The following is a 22,890-nucleotide window of genomic DNA, read 5'->3' on the forward strand; positions in this document are numbered from 1 at the left end:
TTCTTGTGATGTCAAGAATGCTTCTCATTTTTCAAGTGCCCCAAAAAATGTTCAGTGGGCTTGAAGTTTTGAAGTGACTGTGTAGGAAGGTCTATGACAGTCAGAACTCCTTGGTTTACTTTGGTCCTCGAGTAGTGCTCACAAATCTTTCAGGTGTCTTTGGGATCATTATCCCACAGCAGAATGAATCCTTCTCCACAGAGATGCAAACCAGAGGGTACAGCATGTCTTTGAAGAATGAAGTGGTTCTTCTCCTTGGTCAGGGTGTAATTGATTCGGTGCAGGTGTTCAGCTATAGAGCTGGCAACACACCCCCAGACTTGAATCCTCCCACCACCATGTTTCACTGTTGGTCTGATGCACTGCAGTGTCATTCTCCCCGCCTGTGTGTCTCCTAACATCGACCCTCATATTTTGATTTATCAGTAAACAGGATTTTTATATTCAGTATCTACTGTGAAATTGTGATATGTATTAGCCCACCCCAAGCGATCGGCCTTAGTTCCCCTGCTGAGAAGTGATTTAGCGACTACTACGCTTCCTCTGAGATGGCAGCTTTCTTTTGACACTCCTTTGAATGATTGAAGTATTTTGTTTATGTCTGAAGTTGCTTTTCTGTCCATCAGTGAGCAAAAATTAATGTATTGATGTTCTGATGGTGTGCTCACTTTTGGTCTGCATGATTTTGCTTTGGATGCAGCTAATTGTTGCCACTTGTTTGCATGTATTTGTTTACTGACTGTGGAAATAATGCAGGTCCTAAATATTTCTGCTTTATTTTACATGTTGTAGGCTCTTATGTTTTTACATCCTTTTACATCCTCAATCTTTCTGATTATGTCCAGATTTGCATTAAACTATGACTTTTAATGTGGTCTTGGACTTTTGATCCTAAATAATGTAATATTAAAATGAGTTAAACAGCCAGACAGTTCATGCTTCACCTAAAAATGATGACAAAATAAATCATTTTATCACAACTCAATCAAAGCAGTATGCATGCATCTCAATCAAGCCAGCCAAGCCCCAAACATATCTGCTTTTGAAGCCTAATATCTATTTAATTGTGGAAATGTTGTCAAAATGTCAGTTTGCGCACTGATCAGAAGAAGTGAGTTTTGCTAGTGAAATGAAAAAAAATGACTTAGCATTTCATGGGAGAAGTTTATGCTTTTTCACTGTAGCCAGAGATTTTTTTGGAGCCAGCATCTTGTGATCTTCAGGTAATTGATGATTGCATTTTAAGGTACTTCTGCATTGTTTTTCAGTTTCAAGCTGAGGTTATTTCTGTAGGATGCAAAGCTTGCTTTTGAAATAAGATTAATCTCCTCCTTCTGTTTTTTATTCCCTGTTCAGGAGGACATGAATCTGAATGAGGACAAAAAGACTCCTTTGAGGGACAAGGACCTCAACACAAAGCGAGAAATGGTCATCCAGTATATGTTTACTGCCTCTAAAACTGTGAGTTTTTCAATGTATATATATGTTTATTGCCTTTTTTCATAGTTGATGTGATTTAATGTCTATGTTTAGGTGCCATGCTTTTCTAGACCTGGTTTTGCTTGATTTTTGCTTGGTCACATGTTTTTTATGAAAAATGATGTCTCTTATTGGTTTTGGCCTGACAGACACTAGGGAGTGATTGGCTTTGATTATTCACCATCAAAAATAAAGTATGTACTGTAGGTTTACAAGCCAGAGCATTCGCATTTGCCCTCAGTCCTACTGTTCTGTGTCTCACAGATTACTGTTATTATTATACCTCTGCTGGGAAAAATACACACATATTGTATCAAGGGTGAGGATATTTAATAGAGCTGTCAATAAATTCAAGATTGAAAAAGTTTACAAAATATCTTAGTCATTAAATTAGGCAGGATAGGCTTTGAATTGTTAAATGACAGAGCCCACCCACCGATACTGGAAATAAGCCTGCTGCCTATTGGGCTTCAACTCTCTTTCCCTCTTTCTCTCTCTTTCTCTGGTTTACTCACTCTGTCCTAAAATTTGATCAAAGTAGTTTTTAGCTGTAGTATTTTACTTTACTTTGTTGTGCAACACAACATGAGTTGTTGAATGTTTTGAGTTATAGTGCATTTTAACACAACTCGGTAAAGTTTTGTATTTCGGCTTAACATTTGTGAGTGAAAGTTGAGTGATTAGACTTTGTGTATGTGAGTTTTATTGTCATGGTTGATAGGTCTTCCTTCAAAGTTTTCACCAGTGAGTCTCAAACTTTTTCTTTACTCCCTCCCAAAGCAGACAGACGGATGGAGGGTGATAAAACTGTCAGTGTTTGAAGGAAAACAATTAAATGTCCAAAAAAATGAACCCTGTGGACCATTATTTCTCTGCCAGACCAAAGAGACCTTACATTGACTTATCTTACCCTCAAGAAAGTCAAGGTAAGGACCATAAGTTTGCAGGTGATACTCCATTAAATACTGAACCTGCAATATGTACATTATTAATATGGGTTCAGTCTGGGATACTTAGCTTGAAAAATGATGAAATTACTTATGTAGTGGAAAGATCCAAGTTATGCTGAGAACTGTGGGCACAGTACTGTAAAACACAATATGTGCAAATACTCTTGACTACTGCACATAAACAAGTTAAATTGTAAGATAAATACTTCCACTTTCAGTTTAATTGACATGATATAGCATATAGTTTATTCCTTAGGCATTAGAGGCAGGAGCTAAAATGTACTGTGTCAGACACGGGGTGAAGCAAGGTGTTGCGGAAATGGACAGTGAGAGGGAAAAATAATAAGTTTTATGAATAATAAAGCACATAGATATTATCCAGCACACCCCTGAAAAGGTTTTTTTTTTTATTTTGCTCAACAAGTTGGCACTGTGTCCTGCAAAAAAATGGTGCATTTATTATATTTGTTACCAGACAGCCCTCCAAATTGCCTTAGGCTGTCCATCTCTAGTTACCATGGGGACTGGCCTGTTTATATGCCTGCATTTGTTTACCTGCATGGTACAATACTGTAGCCACTGGCCAAAAAAAAGCAAATTAAAATTCTTCAAAACATCACTTCTATCACACTCGCATTTACATAAGAAGTGGTAAATCACATGTTCGTTGAAATAATTACAAATGCACCGGTTTAAAGTTTTTATTAGTCATCAGGGGTTCATCTTTTCCCTTTTTCAGTTTGCTAATTTCTTTGACTTGAATCAATATTTCATTCTCACAAATAAAAGAAATTAAACACAAAAAAACTCCACAGAAATAAGAGAAGCCAAGGAACCAATCTTTTGACACACCCCTTTCAACCACAGGTCTGCTTTGCCAATTAACCTTTCATACTAGATTGTAAACTGATGTATTCCACTTGCTTACACAATCAAGTGTGCGTCTAGCTTTTGGATTTGGTGGATAGCCTTCTAGAGAAACAATTTCCATGTATTTTGTTACACAAAATAATTGCTGACCTTTGACAGTGCATTTTGTAGCAGGCACTGTCCCGGAATAACCAATTGTGCTTCACTTATTCCTGCACTTTATAACACCTAAAATGATTTTTCAGAAATAGTCTCTATAGTCTTATTTCACAAAGGCTGAGGAAGGTAACAAACTAATAGCTCATTAAAAAATAGTCAGTTTTCTGAACCAAGGCTTAGTGTTTTTTATTTTCAGTGTTATGTTGCAAATATACACATTTTAGCGCACAAGCCTGTTGTTACGTACAATAAAATAGTTAGTGCTTGTAATTGTTCTCTTGTACACACCAGCTTTTGGTCCAGACTCTTCATCAGTCCATAATAATGCCTCAGCTGCCATCTGAAGTAATTCTAATGTCAAATGTTGTAGATAAAGTTGCAGGCAACCAGCAGCAGGCCAACAGGTTTCCACTAATGCTTCTTTAATGAGAAAGACCAAAAAGTCTCTGCCTGTTATCACCACATATAGCACTCATGGTTTGCTGCTGAAGGCCAGAGAGGTCCTAGGAAACAAACAGGCTTGTCATCATCATTTCTCACCACGATAGGAGAGGCAGTTGACCATTGGGATAGAAGAGGGAAAAGAGGAGGCAGACAGACACTTTCTGTATCCTTGATGTGCAGCCAGGTAGTGATTCGCATTTTAAAATTGCGACCGCTGTTCCGCTTACCTGGTGCAGAGCAAGAGGTGCATGAAGCAGGAGTTGATCTTGGCTGATGATGCCAAGAAAGTGTTGCAATCAAAAGCCAACATGTAACTGGTCACGAAAAGACCCTGTTTAAGCTATCAAACAACACTGGAGGGTTTTGATGCTGTAAGAGCGCTAGATTCATACCTGATAGGAGGGGAGTGATTGGATACAGCTTGTGGTGATGAGTCAGGAGCACTGTGGGGTCAACCAGTGGTGAAGTCTATTGCAGGGTGGAGCACAAAGCAAATACAACTTTTTCCAAGAGGTTCAAGCTGTTTACCAAGCTTTTCAGTAACCACTCAGCATCACATGAGAAGTAAAGTGATAACTTTCCTGGCTGTCAGTCGGCATGTTCATAGCAATTTGACTCATCCTATATTGGTAATACATTTCTCTCTCTACAGGAGTTCTTTTGATCATCACAACACACAGTCCTAGATGAATAAAGATAACTGTGGGGTTTTTGAGTGAGACTTTGACAGCTAATTTTATTTGTGTCAAATATTGAGGGGACTTATTATAGATGTGGGGTTGATGTGTCAACCGAGAGGCAGACTGGACATAATTCCATTGTTTTGACATCCTGCGAGGATTGGAGATTATTTATTCCCACTGATAGTGATGCAGGTTAATATCTGAGGTATTTCATGAATCAAGAATGCATCCAACAATATGTGACATCTTGGCATTAGTGCAGCCAGATTGATAAATTGAATAAGTGCAGCTTTCTGTCACCACCCTACCACTCTAAAGCACAAAACACTTCAGCTTGAAGTGTTTTGCTATTGTCTTGTCAGCTACAAAAAGGCTGTATCCAGGTTTTTTTCCCCCTATGCTTGTACATTATTATGAGCGAAAGTTCATGTAGGTGCATTTCAATGGGAAAGTTGTACATTTACAGCTGTGACAGTTACTGTGATTTATGTGCTGGTGAATGAAATTTCTATAAACACCAAAACATTTAGTTCTGTTCCCCTTTATAAATGTGCCATTTGAGACCTGCTATTGTATGTGTGTATTGTTGAGGTTTTCATGTAAAATATTTGAAGGTTTGGAAAATTCCTCTTACACAGAGGAATAAGCATTTATTCAGGTTTATCCACAGCATTGGCCTTGCTTAAGGATGGTTAAAAGCCTGGAAAAATGTACTGCTTAAAAGAAGTCATTTTTGCTTGCAATAGAGGCCTATTTTTACACCCAGGTATGGACAATATATTGGAAATAAAAGTATGCCTGTCACTCTTTTTTTTTTTTTTTTTTTAATTGTGTAGTGTGGAATAGTTTCTGCATGATATATATGACTGTCATTGGTCCAGCTTTCACATCGTCTGTGAATTCAGGAACACCACACCTATAATGAGGGTACAGTAGTTGGGAGTCTATGGGTTTTGATCAGAAGCTTAAAACACTGCCCTCATACTAAACGCCAGATTCTTCTTCAGTTGTCTACCCTGAGGCAGGCTCATACTAATGCTAATGTATAGCTGACACAGTGATGCTGTCATGTTTTATGGATGTACCTGCACTATTGCAATACACTTGAGCTGCTGCTGATTGATTAGCATTGTGTTTGAGAACACAGTAAATATACCACCATATACTATTCAGTGGAAGAGGCTTGTGATTTGCATTCAACTCCATGATAAGGGTAGCTAGTTTTGTCTTGTATTAATGATGCAGCATAAGTTTGAACCTTAAATACACTGGCATCGATTGAGTCGTTTCACTGTCTGTTTCCAACCGTTTTCTAACAGATGTGCAACTATTAATATCCTGTCACTTTTAAAAGGAAAATCCACCCTGACAATGGTCAGTCATTTTGTGACATGGTTAGGTTTTCAATAAGTTCTCAAGCAGGTAATAACTGCTGGTGACTGCTGCATACTCCTGACAAATTGTTAAGATTGTAAGGTTTATAGAAAAACATATGGGCAGTACTGGCCATTCTACGCATTTTTACTGTGTAGAATGTGGTGGAGTTATGTGGCGATCGGCGTACGTTTGCCTTTCAGTATGCAACATTACTCAAAAATGGAAGAACAGATTTGGATAAAATTTTCAGGAAAGGTCAAAAATGACACAAGGACACCTGATTAGATTTTGACAGTGATGTGGCTTATAGTCTGGATCTTTGTTAAGGATTTCTGTGTCATTGTGAGATAGCAGCACGGCGTCACTGTAACTCTGACAAGTGAATGCTGTGTCAGCTGCCTGCTGACAATTACAGGATTGCGATCCTACAACAAATCCATTGCTGCGGTCTTATCGAGACTTACCAATTGGAAATGATGAAACGACTGAGCAACCTTAATGGAGTACTGCGCACTCTGAGTGCTTTTCTTGTTGCTTTTGTAACTATTCCGACTTTTTTGGCCTCACTTTTAATCATATTTTGCATGCCTAAAATAAAGAGTTTTCTTTTTCCTTTCTGTTTTCCAGGGTAGCTTGAGAAGCAGCCATCAGATATCTCCCCAAGAATTCCTTGGTGAGCTAAAGTCAGGGGTGATGGACGAACGTCTGTTTGCCTGTCTAGACTCATTGCGCGTGTCCCTCACCAGCAACCCTGTCAGGTAGAGTACAAAGTTATGACAGTAGAAATGGATTTCCTCTCCTTTAAAGTGTCCTCTCTATTGTCTCTCTTGTAATTTGTTTGCTAATAAATACACAGCATGACATACCAAATGATAGGATCCCCAAAATATGCCATGTTTTTATTAATACTTTTTTTACATCTTATTTCTCCCATTATGACTAAAACATACATTTAATTTTCATATGATTGTGGTCTGATCATCTGCCAAGCACAGTGTAATGTACAGTCATGCTTTAGAGGTGTTCCAGCTTTTAGCTACTTTAGTTGTTGATCAAGGGTTCGGGGATCATAACCCATGGAAATTTGAGATGTCGTTTGACCAAAATCAATAGATTTTCACATCATTTTAGAACATTGTTACATCATTACTTAGAAAAATTTCTGATCCGTTTAATGTCTACATCCAGGTCACCTTCATAGAGCAGGGTTTGCAACTGGCAGCTTATTCAGTTACTGTGGGAGTAAAAGTACTCTCTCACCCACATTTCTCTCAGAATCATTTTCTCTGACATTTAGCATTTTTCACACATTTAGCATTTTTCAGAGTGTGCCATTTATAAAGATATAGCAGCAGCATCTCTGGTCATCTGTCTGTGTCTACACAGGATGCATCATGCACAATGCTATGCTATCCAAGCAAAACACATTACAGGAGCCCTCAGAAACTGTTGCAAGTTAAAATGGGCTGACAAAGCACCTTTAGGGCTGATTAACTCTTAAAAACTGACTGAAAATGGACTTGTTACTCCAACAACATTATGGCTGCAAACAACCCATAAGGCAACACCAACTGTAGAGGAATGCCATTTTCACTTTCAATCTCTTCATTCAAAAAGAATATCTGATTACATAATTGTCTATTCAATGTATGGTGACCTCCACTTAAATTGGAGGCAATATTGGTATTCTTTCTCTCCACAGGTGGAGGGAACTCTCAGCATTTTTTTTCCTTTCTTAAGTTATGTCTTATAATAGTAAAGGGAATCCTGATAGTTTCCAGAACTCTGGATGTATAAGTTTATCTGTTCTGTAGATAAGCTTAAAGCTCAATAACCACTGCCTTTGTAGACATGTAATGTGATTGGTTTTGCACAGATTCTGTTAAAGATGTGTAATTCTGCTGCACGGTAAATCATTTTTAGTCAGAAATCTTTGTGTTCAAAATACCTGGCTACATCAGGTGTCACAGCAGTCCCATAATCTAATGCGTAGAACAACAGTGTATGTTTTCCCACTTCTCTTTATGGGAACCTTAACCGTGTGATCCTTGAGGAAGACATCGCCGGTAGACACTGAACTTCGATGATGTCACCACTGATAAGACAGATTGCCAGGCTCATGAATAGTGACACAGTTTGGACTGGACCATAAATCTGCCTTGGCTAGAAACTGTGGGCCGACAGCAGTAACCCCTAGCTATCTTACAGCGCCATTACAGTCCTGAGTTGTGGGATTGATTTGGCAGTAAAAGCATTTTGTCTGCCACTGTTTTTGGATGCTGATCAGTGTGACTTTCTTGGCACTGATGAAGCAACCCTCACACATTTCCCCAATCCAATGATTGCATCCCGCAAGTATGGGCTGACAGACTTATATGCTCCCCCATCAGGCACTTTCTGGCAGAGTAGAGAGACTTGGAGGTAATTTGGAACTTCTTGCAGCTCTGGAGCATCACCTCGCGCTGCTCGCCTCTGACTCCTCTATACCTTATCCACCTGAGCTGCGCCGGCTCCCTCTCCCTTCCTGTGAAGAGAGGCCACAGTATGAGCCCACAGGAACAGCAAGGCTACAAGATGTAATTGTATTAAACGGATTTGATAAATGGATCTGACAAACAAGTGGAAATTGGTTTTTGATATTATATTAAAACTGACCTTCAGGTTTAAGGCTCCAGATTTATTTTTTTCAGTTTGACTATACAGCGGTGGAAAGTTTAACATCCCTCTTCCTTATACCAATGTGTAAGGGAAATCTTGAATGCTCTCCACGTCTTCCATATACCTACCACCCATAAACTGCACATAACGATTCACAGTTTCTTAAACTGATCATACTGATAGTATTGTTATAAAACAAAATATACCCACAAATGCCTTTTCTTCTTTCTCTTTAGCTCATTGTTATTATTAATTTAATGACCACTTAATTGGGAACACCCACAACTGTTATGCTAACTAATAGAAAAGATCAGATATGTGTTGTACCTAGTCCTTTACAAAGATAATGATGTTTAGTTTTGACTGACACTGTAGTGTTAATCAAAGCTGAAAATGATGGACATAGTCATTTCCATAAATAGAAGTAGTAATTTATTTGTATATTTATTGTTGAGGTTGTAGGTTGTGTTGAAATGGACTTGCTAAGTATTTCTAATGTATTGCTCCCCCCATGTACAAACAGGTGTGTGAATTCTGAAAGAAAAATATATCAGGAGAATGTATTCTTGTACAACACAACTGCAAACTTCTACCTCGATAATGAGTTGAATTAATATGTCTTTGACAGTGTCAGACTGAAAGGTTGAATTTTTGGATGCACGACTGTACTGGATTATACTATATATATTTATATAGATGTGCCTAATAAAATAAGCACTTGGAAATGAGCCCAAAAATAACACACATTGGAGTGTTTTATTTCCTATCCATGTTAAAATAGTAGACTATGTATTCCAGAATTTTAATAATAAATCAAATAATTTAATATTTAATTTTTAGTATTGCATTTATTTCTGTCATCACTGTCTCATTATGCTACCAAAATACTGATCATTTAAATTTGAATGATGTGAATCATAATTTTTAATTTCAAAGTTTGAGGAAGGCACGTTAATTGTGTAATATTAAAAGGTACAATGTGACTTTTTAGGTGCAGCCTGAGAATCTGCTTTGATTATTTTCTCAAAAAGACTTTTATTTTGTTGATTTGGCTCACTATAAATACATATTTAAATTTTTTATTGTTGATACTAAAACTAAATATGTAATCGTGTACACTATTTCATACCTGTGTCAAAATACATTAATATCTGAGCCATTTTATCAACTTAAAATAGTTTTTAGAAACAGTGTGTGTGGCTGTTGTCTGCTAGACTGATGTAAGTCAGGGCGCCATATATAAAATGACCTTTCCTTTATTTCAGACGTCCCACATTACTGTGACTTCAGCCTCCTCCTTTTTCCATCCCGAGAGAGCCCTCCTGTAGTCAGTTAACTTGCAATGCTCGGGACAACATTTTAAGTTAATTTTTTATTTCTGCTTCATAACTGCTTTAGCGGAGTGCAACGCTGCGCTGCTCTGCCTGGGAACCTTGGAGGCATTCTCCTGAGACTCTGGTAGAAGTCAAGCTACCTTAGCTGTGAAGTTAGCCAGATAAGGCGCCTCATTTTTCTCTTTGATTTATGACTGTTTTTGTTTCCCTGGGAATGGGATGATGAATTTGTTTTTTTTTTTTTTAATGCTTTCCCCCTCACTCTGTTTCTTGGTGTCTTTCGGAGATGATAGTCCTCAGCTCAGCATTGCTGCACTTCTTTTGCGATCTTGATAGTGAGGTGTGATTACATTGGCCTCTGATATCATTGTCAGGAATAATTACAGTTTATTGCATGTACAAAAATCGAATAAACATAGTATACAGAGTCTCATCCATAACTTGGGAGACTGATCTATGATATAGGAGAACATTTCAAGAAATTTAAATTGCACATGAACCAGACAGAATAATGAGTGTTAGTTTCAGAGAGACTGCTGCTACTACAACCCTATTTTTCCTGGGTATGTTCTGGTTTTAGAACAACAGAGCCAGATTTCATCTTCGTCATTCAGCACTAATGAAACATCATGACAAATGATGACACACTTTGCTGCAGCTGTGAAAACCACATGTGCAGATTGGTTCTGTGACCCGAGTGAAAAGTGAATGTAACCCAAGTCATGCCGTGCTATGAAACTGCACACGTTGCTTCTGTGTTCTCCCTGGGTTACTAAATATTTAATGACAGTCACAATGTGAACAGGTAACAATCAGACAAATCATTCCCACAGTTTCTCTGCACCAAAAGAAATTGTGGAAACTCTTTTCTGATCATTTTCGCACAATGCTACTCCAAACATTGAGGACGTTTTAGTCAGCGAATGTGATTGAAGTTTTCTCATTTGGGGTGTGGGAGGGGTGCCAGATGTTAGGAACTAATGAAACCCAAGGGCTGCAAGAGCATGTTAGATTAGCAAGCAGAATATAAAATGCTTTAATCATTTTAAAGTCTAGACAGACAGCATGTCAAATACAAACCACTTAACTGCACAAGGATAAAGAAACAGGCAGACAAATTTGGCTGGATTTTATCCCTAAATTGGTCACACATGGCCAGTTATATCTTTTTAAATTTCTGCCAGAATGGTTGTGGTTTTTGGGGGGTCATGATGCCTCATTAATTGCCAAAATGAACTACAAACTGATTCTTGGTAGGTTTTGTCGATTTCGGGCATTTCAGAACTTTTGGTCAGCTGTCTTACGGTTTGTGTCGTTCTGTGCTCTGATTTCTGCAACAACTACTGTCAAAAAATCTGTTTACTACTGCAGTGATATTAACGTGTTGTGGCTAGTAGTACTGAACCTGCTGTAAAAAACACAAGTTTGCTGTAGTACAGACAGACTGTAATGTCCTCCAGACTTAGTTGACTCTATTTTTTCTTTCCTTTTTCTTTTTCTATTAGTAGAATTTATTGATGGAATGGTGCCTTTCCCTCTATTTACCAGCAGTGACAAATAGCCATTTGTTGGAATTGTCACTGGACAAAATCTGTCAGGGAATCTGTGTCTGTAGTCAGTGTGAGCACCTATGTTGTAGCTGGTTAGCTGATCTGCACAGTGTGGGCATTAAAGCGACATGTTCTTGTTGGCAAAAAGACCAGATATAATAGTAGTATGATTTAGCACAACATGCACGATAAATAAAATTGCCCTGCTTTATTTCTTTCCCTGACCTTCAATAAGGACAGAAAGAAACACTCTGTACATGAATTATTGCCTCTCCCTTGTGTAGTTTTTTGCTCTCCAGGCAATGTTAAAAACTGGTATATTGTCTCTTTCTGTCCTCTGACATCTCCAAAATATCTAAAAGCTAAAAACTTCAAAAAGCCTTTGAAAGCTCACTTATGCCACAACAATCCCCTTCCTCTTTTCTGTCACTTGTTTCAAGGCGAATGTCTTTCAGATTTGTAGCAGCAGAGCCTGATAGTGCAAGCATGTTGGTTTCCTCTGCAGTAATTCCTGTTATAGAACAGCTGGTTATTTTCCTTTGCTTTGACTCACCTGCTGATTTTAAAAATTAGCATGCAGTTGCCACTAAGCTATTCATTTCAATGGAGCTCTTGTCAAGACCTCTGCCCTGCCTACTTTAACACTAGAATGACAGAACGCATAGCCCAGTCACAGCTGTGGTTTGTCTATTTTCCCTGACATGAAAGCCTCATTCTTTGTCTACCTTAGCAGCAGCTTTCCCTGTCTTCTTTTGCAGGGCAATGACAGTTTTTGTCTGCCTCCTTCATTGTCCTGACCCAGTCATATACACAGTCCTATACTATGATGGTACAGGATTTTCTTCTTTTGTGTCTGCTTGAAGGCAGTCAAGAAAAATGTTTTCATAACCACGGTGATTTTAAGTCAACCTTCCTCTGCCAGCATAGCATGCATGCTTAAATCACGATGAAAGGGAAGTTACAAGGTACAACGAATGCCCTTGACTATTTTAACCGTCATGTACACCATGAAGAGATGCTACGCTTGCCTTGTACATCGCTCACCTTGGCTAAATCAATTACCTGGATGACTGATGTTGAAGTTTTTCTGCATAATTTTTCAAAACACAAACTCACCAATACATCAAAAGCAGTAGAATCTGACCTGAACCTTTTACAAAATAGTGCATCTAGCTTACAGGTAGTAATGTGAACACAAAGACTAGATCTTGTATAGAAATACACTACCGTTAAAAAGTTTGGGGTCATTTAGAAATATTTTTGAAAGAAAAGCAGCTTTTGGTCAATGAAGATAACATTAAATTAATCAGAAATTGTTAGTGTGCCAAATGACTATTCTAGCTGAAAACGGAAGATTTTTAATAGAATATCTACATACAGAGGCCCATTTCCAGCAACCATCACTCCTATGTTCTAATGGTGCATTGTGTTACCTAATTGTGTTGAAAGGCTAATTGATGATTACAAAACCCTTGTGCAATTATGTTAGCACATGAATAAAAATGTGAGTGAAATTGCCTGGATGACCTCAAACTTTTGAACGGTAGTGTACATGCGCAACATAGTTGAGGCTTTTGCAGTATTGATGTGTAAAGGTGTACTATATTCAACAAACTGAAAGTCCAAGTACTTTTATCCTTTAAATTCATGGCATACACATACAAATTTAATGTGTGCACTTAACACTTACATATATATGGAGTCACTGCACTCAAATCAAGCACACTAAATCAGTTTGTGTGCAGATACTTTATTGTGGCTTGAAGGCAATTCACCTGTTATCTGTGTGACCAGCGTAGATGCAAGTTAAGCAAGACCAAACAAATTAACAAGTGGTAAAATATTTATTATTTAGAGTTCCTATTAGTTTCTAATGCAAAATAAATCAAATTGGTTATTTCAAACCTGACATTGTACCAATAGATAAAGGAACTCATGAGTGGCACACAGTACCTTTTACTTTTTTTTCAAGAAATTAAATTCAGATAACAGCTTCTCATTTTATCTTGTCACCTTGAGAATTTCTGTAGATTTGATGCTGGGAGGCATGCAGCTTGTTGATTAGAGCAGCAACTGTGAATGCTAATGTTCCGAGAAGGTATTCAGGTTCAGTCAAAAGGGAGGTAGTAGTCCCGCTCATGGTGCCTTTGTATGTTTTCTGCATACCTAAAGGTTTTCATCTAACCTTGCAAAGTCATATCGGTTCATATTTCCACTCCTTTTTTGTACTGTAAAGCAAATACTATTCCATTCTATTTGTATGAAATGCGTCATTCAAATAAAGTCTGATTGATTGCAGGACTGATTATTTACTTCACAGTGAAACTTCTGTTTGGATAGTTATTGCTGCTTTTGTTTCTATCGATTATGTCTACCTTAAGTGAAAACCTCTTCTATAGATTTTATTTTATGGAAGCCCAACATTAGATTTAATAAAAGCATATTGATATCACAGTGATAAAAACACTGTTCATTCTTATATGTCTGACACAAAACTGTTGTTAATAACTTATATTACTGATATTCCTCTTATCTACTATTGTAGACTTCAGTTGGGGTCAGGGTTAGGGAGTTGGTTCGTTAGTTTGAATCTCTTTGTAGACACACTCAACATGGCCATTTTCAAAGGATGGCTCTATGAGTAGATGGGAGAAACTGTGCCCTTTAAAAAAAAAAATCTATATTATATGTTGGTTCTAAGCTTTCGATATTACTCTTTAATCACAGGCAACAGTCTTTGAGATCCACCAAGGGCACCTTCTCTGTAAGATGTGTCTAAATTCACATAAAGAACAGCAAGAAAATTTGAACTTTCTATAGCTTTTTTTGATGGAGAGATGTGAACTTGCTTAACCTCCTTTGGAGAGACACAACTCATAAATGTCACTTCCTTCAAATATAGCTTCTGTAAGAATCTAATTCGGTCCCCTGGCCCTAAACTTCTCTCTCTGCATTGTGATTTTTTTTTTGTCATTTTATATTTTTCTTTCAAAGGTTCCGTGCCTTTGTATCAGGCTCAGGGGTTTTTGCCTGTATCAGGGGATTTTTGGTGTTCCACAAAGAGCGTTTTTAAACCGATTTTGTTAGTGTTATTAAGAGATATTTCTGTTTAGCAATTGGTCAGAAATAACAGGAAAATGCATAGATTTCTGTCACATAAGATAACATAAACTCATTGCCTTTACTGTATGTGTTTTTGAAGATATATTTTTTAAGCTGAATTTTGGATTGGCTTAAACAAATACATATTGCTTTGTTGATTTTCCTGAACATAATTGCTTTCCTAAGAAAAAAATCTAGTTGAGGAAAATAACAAACAAGAATACATTGTTTTGATTCTGTGTTAAGACATAGAATTAATTTTTTTTTGCAACATAAATTAAACTCAGTCAATGCCTGTATGCCAGATTATTGGACATATACTGGTCAAAGTGTAGGAAACACGGAATTTCAGAGCCAAAATAGCAAGCGTATATTTCACACCATTATGCGATTTTTTTTTTCTCATATAGTTTGAACTGTGGTATTGTGCTTCCCATTTACTGTTTCACTCTGTGTACTATTCGAGTGGAGTCTTTTGTATCAGGCATACAGTCCAGTGTTTACTACTGCTCCTTTTCTCCTCAGCACAAAGTACCGTTTTTTTTTTTTCTGTCTGAAGCATTCCATGGTGGTTGATGAGTATGAAATTGTTTTTGTCAGTTGTCAGTCTGACTCTGTTGTGGTATTGATTTAATGTTTGTTTTTTCAGCTGGGTGCAGAGCTTTGGGCATGAGGGTCTCGGACTGCTGTTGGACATTTTGGAGAGGTTGCTATTTAAGAAACAGTAAGTTTTTGCATTCACTTGTGTGTGTTCTTGCACAAACACCTACTTTTTTGCTATAATTATTTGTGAATTCATAATATTTATTGTAAATGAAAAAATGCATTTTCTAGTTTTAATAATTTTCACCCTATTTATTAATTTTAACTGAATAATGATGCAAAATCTGACATTTTACTAAACGCAGCTAATAAAGTAGTATTTGTATTTGTCTAAGTGAATTTTCCTGTTGAGTCCTTTATCTGGTATGAACATTTGCACAAATGCCCTGTATACACTTTGAATTTGATTGTCTTCCTGCTGTAAATTAGACACTAAATGCTTCTCTTTACTCCTTTGTATCTCTAGGCAAGAGAAGATTGACAAAAAGAACCAACATAAAGTTGTCCAATGTCTCAAAGCCTTCATGAACAATAAGGTAATGACATGAATATTTTGTTTTGTGTGTAAAGCCAGTTGATATGTTTCTAAACTTTGCTTATACAGTAAGTAGCCCATTGACATGATGCTGTGTTTGTACTACTGCTATTATATCTGCCAAACTATGACAGGTATAGGAAGAATTGCATTTCCAGTTAAATGGGCTTTCATTAGCATACTCTTAATAATGTGTGTGGTCTTAGCGCACGTGCTTGTGAGGATGTTAACAGCTCATATTGATTTTAGTTTGGGGTATAATGAGAGGCAGGTGGCTACTAGGACCCGCCTACTTCACAACTTTTAAAATCCTGCTTCAGTTTAAGCTTACCCTTTATGTAATTGGGCAACTGGGTTTATGACCATTGAAGGAGAAGAGCATCACCATAGCAATATGGACACAAATGCGGAGAGTTTTCTTAATGTCCAACATACAGCATCTAAGGTTCCTGACCTGCAGCAAGTTCTCATTCTGGCTTTTGTTTTCTCTGATGGCTTATGAGTTATAAGAGAGTGAGTGTGTGTGCGAACAAGAGTGTCTAGTGAGGAAAAGGCAGAGTATGGAAGAGAAACACAACTTTATTTGCTAATTGCTTCAGTGTGGTGAGATGCAGCAACACAAATCACATAACAGTGCAACTGTGTCTCGGTTGTTTTGTGGTGTGTGATTGTTGAACCTCAAACGACGGTCTTCTTTGTAATTAAGATGCATTTAAAATTGAACAGGACCATGCAAAATAGACTTTAAGTTCTGGGTTTAGTTCCTAAGAAGATTCACACAAGGGAGGTAGACAGATGTTTAACACAAATTATGTGTTACAGAAAACAAATTAACTATACAAGCAAAACAAACAGCAGAGCATTTTGACAAGACTTTAAAAGCTGAGCTTGAAAGTGTATTAAAAATGACATTTCATAATTATGTTAAGTAAATTAATTTTTCTCAGATAACTTTTGATCCGTGGTCATCCCATGGTCAGGCAGAGTGAAAGTTTCTGATTTTCCAAAAACTTTAATACCTCATTTTGCTACTTTTTAATTAGTTTGTTTTTGCAATTTGTTAAATGCAAATAACAGAACTCAGTAAAACTAAACTAATATGATCATATTGTGATGGCATTTAAAGCCAGCAGACAATTATAATGACTTATCGCTTCAGCCTAAGCACTCGTAAATGTGCTCTGTTGAAGTGGCTTTATTCGTAATGCTTCAGCGTTCCCTCCTTGTGTCCTGTTAGTCTGCGAGTATCTACAGAGGAATAAAAATCTCGCCACATGGAGCTAAAACCCAGTGGAGAAAGATATACAGCCCCGCTGGCACAAAGTGTGCTGTAAGGTCTCATGTAATCCTGCGTCTCAACAGGCGCCAGACGCCAGCATTTACCCGTAGGCCTCTCTGTCAGCCCAGACCTTTCCCTGGCTAGAGAGGCATCTTGGGACGGGAGTTATCCACAATGCCAAGAAGACAGGTGTTCCCTGCCAGCTGTCAGTGCAGCCTTTTCTTCCTCTGTCTTGCTGTGTCAAGTTACACACTTGCGTATTTTCCATTGTTTGTCACCAATGGCATAATAATGTAATACTGAAAGTTACCATGCTGTGAAATTGTCCCAGTAAACTGTAGATTTGCTGAGTTCCATAGTTATGATACAGCCTTTACTTCTGTTTCATTTCAGCTCGGTAATCTGTTGGTGTTTTTAATTGAGAAGCTGAGTGGGGAGCGATTTGTGGGTGAAAAGCATGAAGCAGGAACTTCTGTTCTCTCCCCTCTTAGTTTGATGCTAGTAAATAACAATAATGCTAAGTTGATCAGTATCTCTCTCTAGTCTGTTGCATTAACCTAGCAGGGTAGTATATCTCTGGGTCTCTCTTTGTTTTGCTTGCTGGCCAGTCTCTTCCAGAATTGTCTTCTGTGACTTAGTGCCTGAGAAAACGTGCAGTAAAATACAACTATCAATTATGTTTTGTACATGCCAACAGGCAGTGGTGTTTAGAAAGTACAGCTTGGATCAGAGAACACGTTACAATTGGTTCATATGCGAGCACACGGAATATAACTCACGCTTTTCCAGCAGCAACGTCTGCAGGCACTGTTCCAGCCAATATGTGGATTTGATTGCACTTCTCATAGGTACACATCATTTTAAAACGAGGTCTAGTTAAAACTCTGGACTAATTTGAAGTAGAGAGAAATGAAGTGAGATAGATTCTTGATTAAATATTGAATTAAATCCATTTTACTCGGCATACCGAGTAAAATGGATGCACATCTCTCAGTTACTAATAAAAATCAGGTATTCATCCAAGCCATAGTATAAATATTATTTTATATTTGAAAATGTATTAAAGGAAATCCGAGGGAGCAAGTTTGAACAGGCCAATGCAGGTGATAGAATTAATACTGGTGTTTTTATCTACTTGTTCTTAGACTGACACATGGAGCAAAGTGTTTAAAAGGAGGGAGTTTAATATGGTTTATATGGCTCAGATCAGATAGGAGGACCCTTTAGCAGGATTCTGCATAGGATCCCAGGGAGGTCAGAACAGACATTCAAGGTATACCTCAAGATAGTTTTACTTAATGTTTTCTAATTGTGTTTTATGATTTATGTCTTCATTGCATTCTGATCTTAAAATGATCCAAAAAGCTTCAGTTGTGTATTAACGTCACTAAAATTGTGTTCTGAATACCACCGTACCCCCTTGCCTGATTTTAGTTTTGTGTCTTGTCACCTTTTTTACACCTCTAAATTTTGCAGGTCTAAATTTACACTGTTTATATGTGATTTAAATATTTGCTGGTTCATAAAGATTTAAAAATAGCATTGAGTAAACAAATAAATAAATTTAACACCTGCATATGCATATATATACACATACATAGATACATACCCACACACATGCATACATGCATAAAAACATATATACATGTATACACACATTCATACATGCTTTAGCTTTGCACTTTACATATTTTCAAATCTGATTGAAAGACAAATTGCCTCTAGCAGCATTCTTTTGGACCATCACAGCAACAGAGGAATGACAGATTATCTTTTTTTATTTCTCAAAATTCAGCAATCGCTGACTTTTTCTAAAAAGAAACGTAGCACACCAGAACTGTGTTTGATTACTGTGCTCTTGTCATGAAGTGTATTAGATACATTTTGGATTGTATAGGCAGTTTATACACGAAGCCAAGGTAAAGATGAGGAACTGTACCTTCACAGAAAAACAACAAAACAGAAACGTGACAGAAAAATCAACCAAACAGTAACATTTTCTCCAAAGTAAGCATTCAGTTAGGCTATTTGTGTTTAGCTTTTCAAGTCCAAGGACATTACCTGAATACCACCAAGCTTGGTTAAATGCCTCTTGAAAAATATAAAGCCATATCAAACAAACATGATTAAATTGCTCGGTTTTGCTTGATTTTAGTAGCACACCTACAAAACACTTTTTAAACTGTTTTTCAAATCACACACCAAAAGTAAAAAGAAACTATCATTTTTTGACTCCATCTTTGGTAAAATAAAAGCCTCTTTGATTGCGAATAATAGAGGGAGTCCATTTGGATTTATTATTTATACCGAAGCATTTTCTTTTATGACTAAATCAGACATTTCATTTTGAATTGATTTCCTCTGTAGAGATGGACAACAAATAAGAGATTCACCCAAATTCTCACTGTTCAACAATGGTTAACATTCTGAATGTTGTCAGCACTGTTCTTCATTGTACAAAATTGCTACTGTATTCCAGTACTGTTTTGACAAAAATAATATACATTTTTGGAATGGTGGTGTTTTTGCAAGATTGTGTTTTCTCTGTTCAATTTAATCTACTACATACAGTAAAAACAAATTACATACCATAATGATTCCTAAATTGTCACATTTCATCACAAGTTGAATAAATTGGACTGCACCCCTAATAATATTGCATATTCTGTATAATGCATCGCAGACAGAATGAATGTTGCTGCAGTCAAAAATGTGATCATTCAGACATATTTGGAGTACAAATACATGCAAAGAGCATTAAATATGTCTTGTATTCCTTGGTAATACATTTCATTTTAATTATTTAATGTGACACTGTATTTTTGTTCTTGCAAATGGACCGAATTGCAGAATATATGGGTAATTATGCTTTGTTTTTTCTTTCTTTCTTTGCAGTATGGTTTGGATCGAATTCTGGGCGAGGAGAAAAGTCTTGCTTTATTGGCAAGAGCCATTGATCCCACCCAGTCTGCCATGATGACGGACGTGGTAAAGCTGCTGTCAGCCATCTGCATTGTGGGCGAAGAGAACACGTATGTCTTCCATTCTGTCACCACATCTATGACTAACTGAGTAACATAGTATATGTATTTTTTTTTAAACAAAAAGACGAAGAGATCATAGAGAGGGTCATCTTAGGTAAAGTGAAATACTTGACATCATGTAAAATAAAATAAAGATCTCTAGGTCCTGCGTGACCATAATTGTCTTTTGAAATCGTGTCTTTATGATTTTGGGTCCTGCAAAGCCAGGGTGTTTTTTGAAGCATAGATGGATATTTCATTCCTTTGTACCCTGAATTTAATTCTGTTCGCTTTTGTGCAATAAAAAATTAAGTAAAGTTCAGATTCAAATAAGACTTCCAGTCTTTCCAATATTCTTCACACTTTCTAGTGGCATGTAGAAGTGAAAAGGTCTAAACCAAAAGAACTCTTCAAACATCTCTTTCATGAGACAGGAGTTTAGGAGAGGGACGACTGTATCCAAAAGTTTCAATCAGACTCCCTCACACTGTCTACCACCTATTTGCCGGATGAAGGTCTAGCATTGAAACACTGGCTAATAAATGTATCGCTGCACGTTAGACGGGAGTGCGGGAGTCTGACTGAAACTTAAGTGACACAATCTATCATATAGATTACCTAAATTATTTCTGTTTAAAGATTGTTGTGGCCAACTTGGCACATTTCTCACATAAATATCACTGAAGTCAAAATCAAGCTCTAAGCTAACAGATCTAATCTGAAAAACATTTGGACACTCCCCAAAAAAATGCTTTTTTAATGATGAAGGAAATACCTATTATGTCTTGTTATCAAATGAAATAAAAGGCCTGCTATGGTGGATTGAAAAAATGTGTTAAAACACACAAAACCCAACAGAACAATGAGAGAAAGATCGGCCTGTAATGCCCTTTTTTCCTCAGTACTAATGGCACTTGCTCACTCCAAGAACCCTTGGATACAGTATAGAAGGAAAGCTTATAGTCGAAATCCCTATAAAAGAATGTATTACTTCATTTCTTTCTCAGCTGTTTGCTCATGCATTTCATGTTCTCATTTAGTCTGGAGAAGGTCCTTGAAGCCATCACCACAGCAGGGGAATGGCGAGCCATTGAGAGGTTCAGTCCCATTGTGCAAGGACTACGAGATCGCTCAGTTCAATTACAAGTGAGTGTCAAGTACATTTACAGCCACTGACACCTTTTTGTTTCTCTCAGTTTCCACTGAAAATCCATACAGAATGTCTGTAGACTCCACCATTTCAGCATATCACAGCCAGTCAGGAGTCACTTCGATACCTTTATATTCTCTGGTCTTATAAAATCTTGTTTTGCCAAGAGGTTTGTAGTTATTTTGTCGTTATTATGTTGTTGTTTTGCAAATCACAAATACAGTCACAATGACAACATAGATGTAGCTATATATTGCTTGTCTTTATGATATTTGTCATGTTTCACGTTAGTCAGTGTTCATTAATTGTTCTTGAAGAATATTCGGACATATGCTGGTTAAGTGTCTTAGGTCAGACGAATTTTAAAAAATCAAGCAACTCTGAAATAAGAGTACAGTCTAGAAGCTGTTATGCTGATTTTACTATTTGCAGTTGAATAAAGACTGATGCGAGGGCTATCACAAACTCAATTTGACTCAGAGTGTCCAGCATTGATTTGATTTATTAGTCACAGCAAATAAACATCGAAGAACTTCTCAGAAATTAATCTTCAGCCTTTAGTTTTGCCCACGAGAGTAACATCGCTGTTTATGTGGATATAAAAGTGTGTAAAGGGCGTGTTTTAGTCTGTACACCTCTGTCAGTTGTAAAACTTTCTTCTTTTCAGAATGTTAAAAGACTAAAACATGACACACCTATTTTGAGGCCCACATGTGGCACAAGATTGATAAAAGAACTCCACCATGTGCAGAGGCAACATCATTATATATATTTAAAAAGTAAAGGCTCTTACGTACAGCTAGACATGGACTGGCAGTACCAGATACTTCAATTAAGTACAGACACCCACTTTAGTGATCACTTTGAGCACAGACAGGACAGAAACTAAAAGTCTGCCCACTCATTTATTTGCAGTTTGTATTGACAAGACATCAGTCTGATAGGTGCAGACAGATGAGACAGACTGAACAAATCCCAACAATGTTCACTGAGAACTTTGTTTCATCAGCAAGCACCTACAGAGCTAATGTCAGTGTGTATAGGTTTATTTTTCAGTCTATCTTTCTGGTAGATGTGATGTCTAGATTGACAGTGTATCCAGTTATTATTTATATAACTTTTTTACTTCTAATTATCAGTATCAGGATTTAAAGAATTGTTGTTGGACCTTTCAAATTAAGATACGGCTTCACTGAGAAATCTTTTCATCCTGTCCAACTAATGAGCATAGTCTGTGTAGAGGCACAGTTAAGACAAAGGTCTTCCATTATTCAGGGTTGGAATATGTAAGCCTGTGCTACCGAATTGACAGTGATCCTTAAGGCGTCTGAATATCTGGCATAGCCATACCCTCTTTTCACACATGAGTGGATTGCTTTACTGATCAATAATTGATTTTCCTGTTTGTGTTTGCCCAGTGAGTTGAAGAGTCACACGATGCAGCGGTCCCCATGTAGTAAACCAAACTCATAGGGGAGCGAAAAACAGCTTCCAAAAGAGCGAGTTTGCCCTTAAATTGACAGTTAGTTTTGTGTGTATGGGTCTGCAGTTGTTGCATTAATATTAAAATCACCCCTCCCCAGTTGGTGACTGGAGAAAATAGACATGCATTAGTTATGGTCCTTTGCTTCCAAGGGACATAACTCATTTAGAATGCATGCCAGCATGCTTTTCATCAACTTCTGGAAGAAAAC

At 37.3% G+C, this 22,890-nt stretch overlaps 1 protein-coding gene across 3 annotated transcripts in view; it reads left to right on the forward strand.

The window, feature by feature from the left end:
* LOC111562582 (protein diaphanous homolog 3-like) overlaps positions 1–22,890 on the forward strand; it is a 164,353-nt gene that overhangs the window by 9,989 nt on the left and 131,474 nt on the right. For all 3 annotated transcript variants that reach the window (XM_055013596.1, XM_055013592.1, XM_055013590.1), the window contains 6 exons: positions 1,357–1,461; positions 6,590–6,720; positions 15,256–15,330; positions 15,676–15,745; positions 19,919–20,055; positions 21,087–21,192. In XM_055013596.1, the coding sequence (XP_054869571.1) occupies positions 1,357–1,461; positions 6,590–6,720; positions 15,256–15,330; positions 15,676–15,745; positions 19,919–20,055; positions 21,087–21,192 (624 nt within the window). The remainder of the gene's footprint in view (positions 1–1,356; positions 1,462–6,589; positions 6,721–15,255; positions 15,331–15,675; positions 15,746–19,918; positions 20,056–21,086; positions 21,193–22,890) is intronic.

The sequence above is a fragment of the Amphiprion ocellaris genome, chromosome 1, assembly GCF_022539595.1.
Source record: "Amphiprion ocellaris isolate individual 3 ecotype Okinawa chromosome 1, ASM2253959v1, whole genome shotgun sequence".
In the NCBI taxonomy this organism is placed as follows: Eukaryota; Metazoa; Chordata; class Actinopteri; family Pomacentridae; genus Amphiprion; species Amphiprion ocellaris.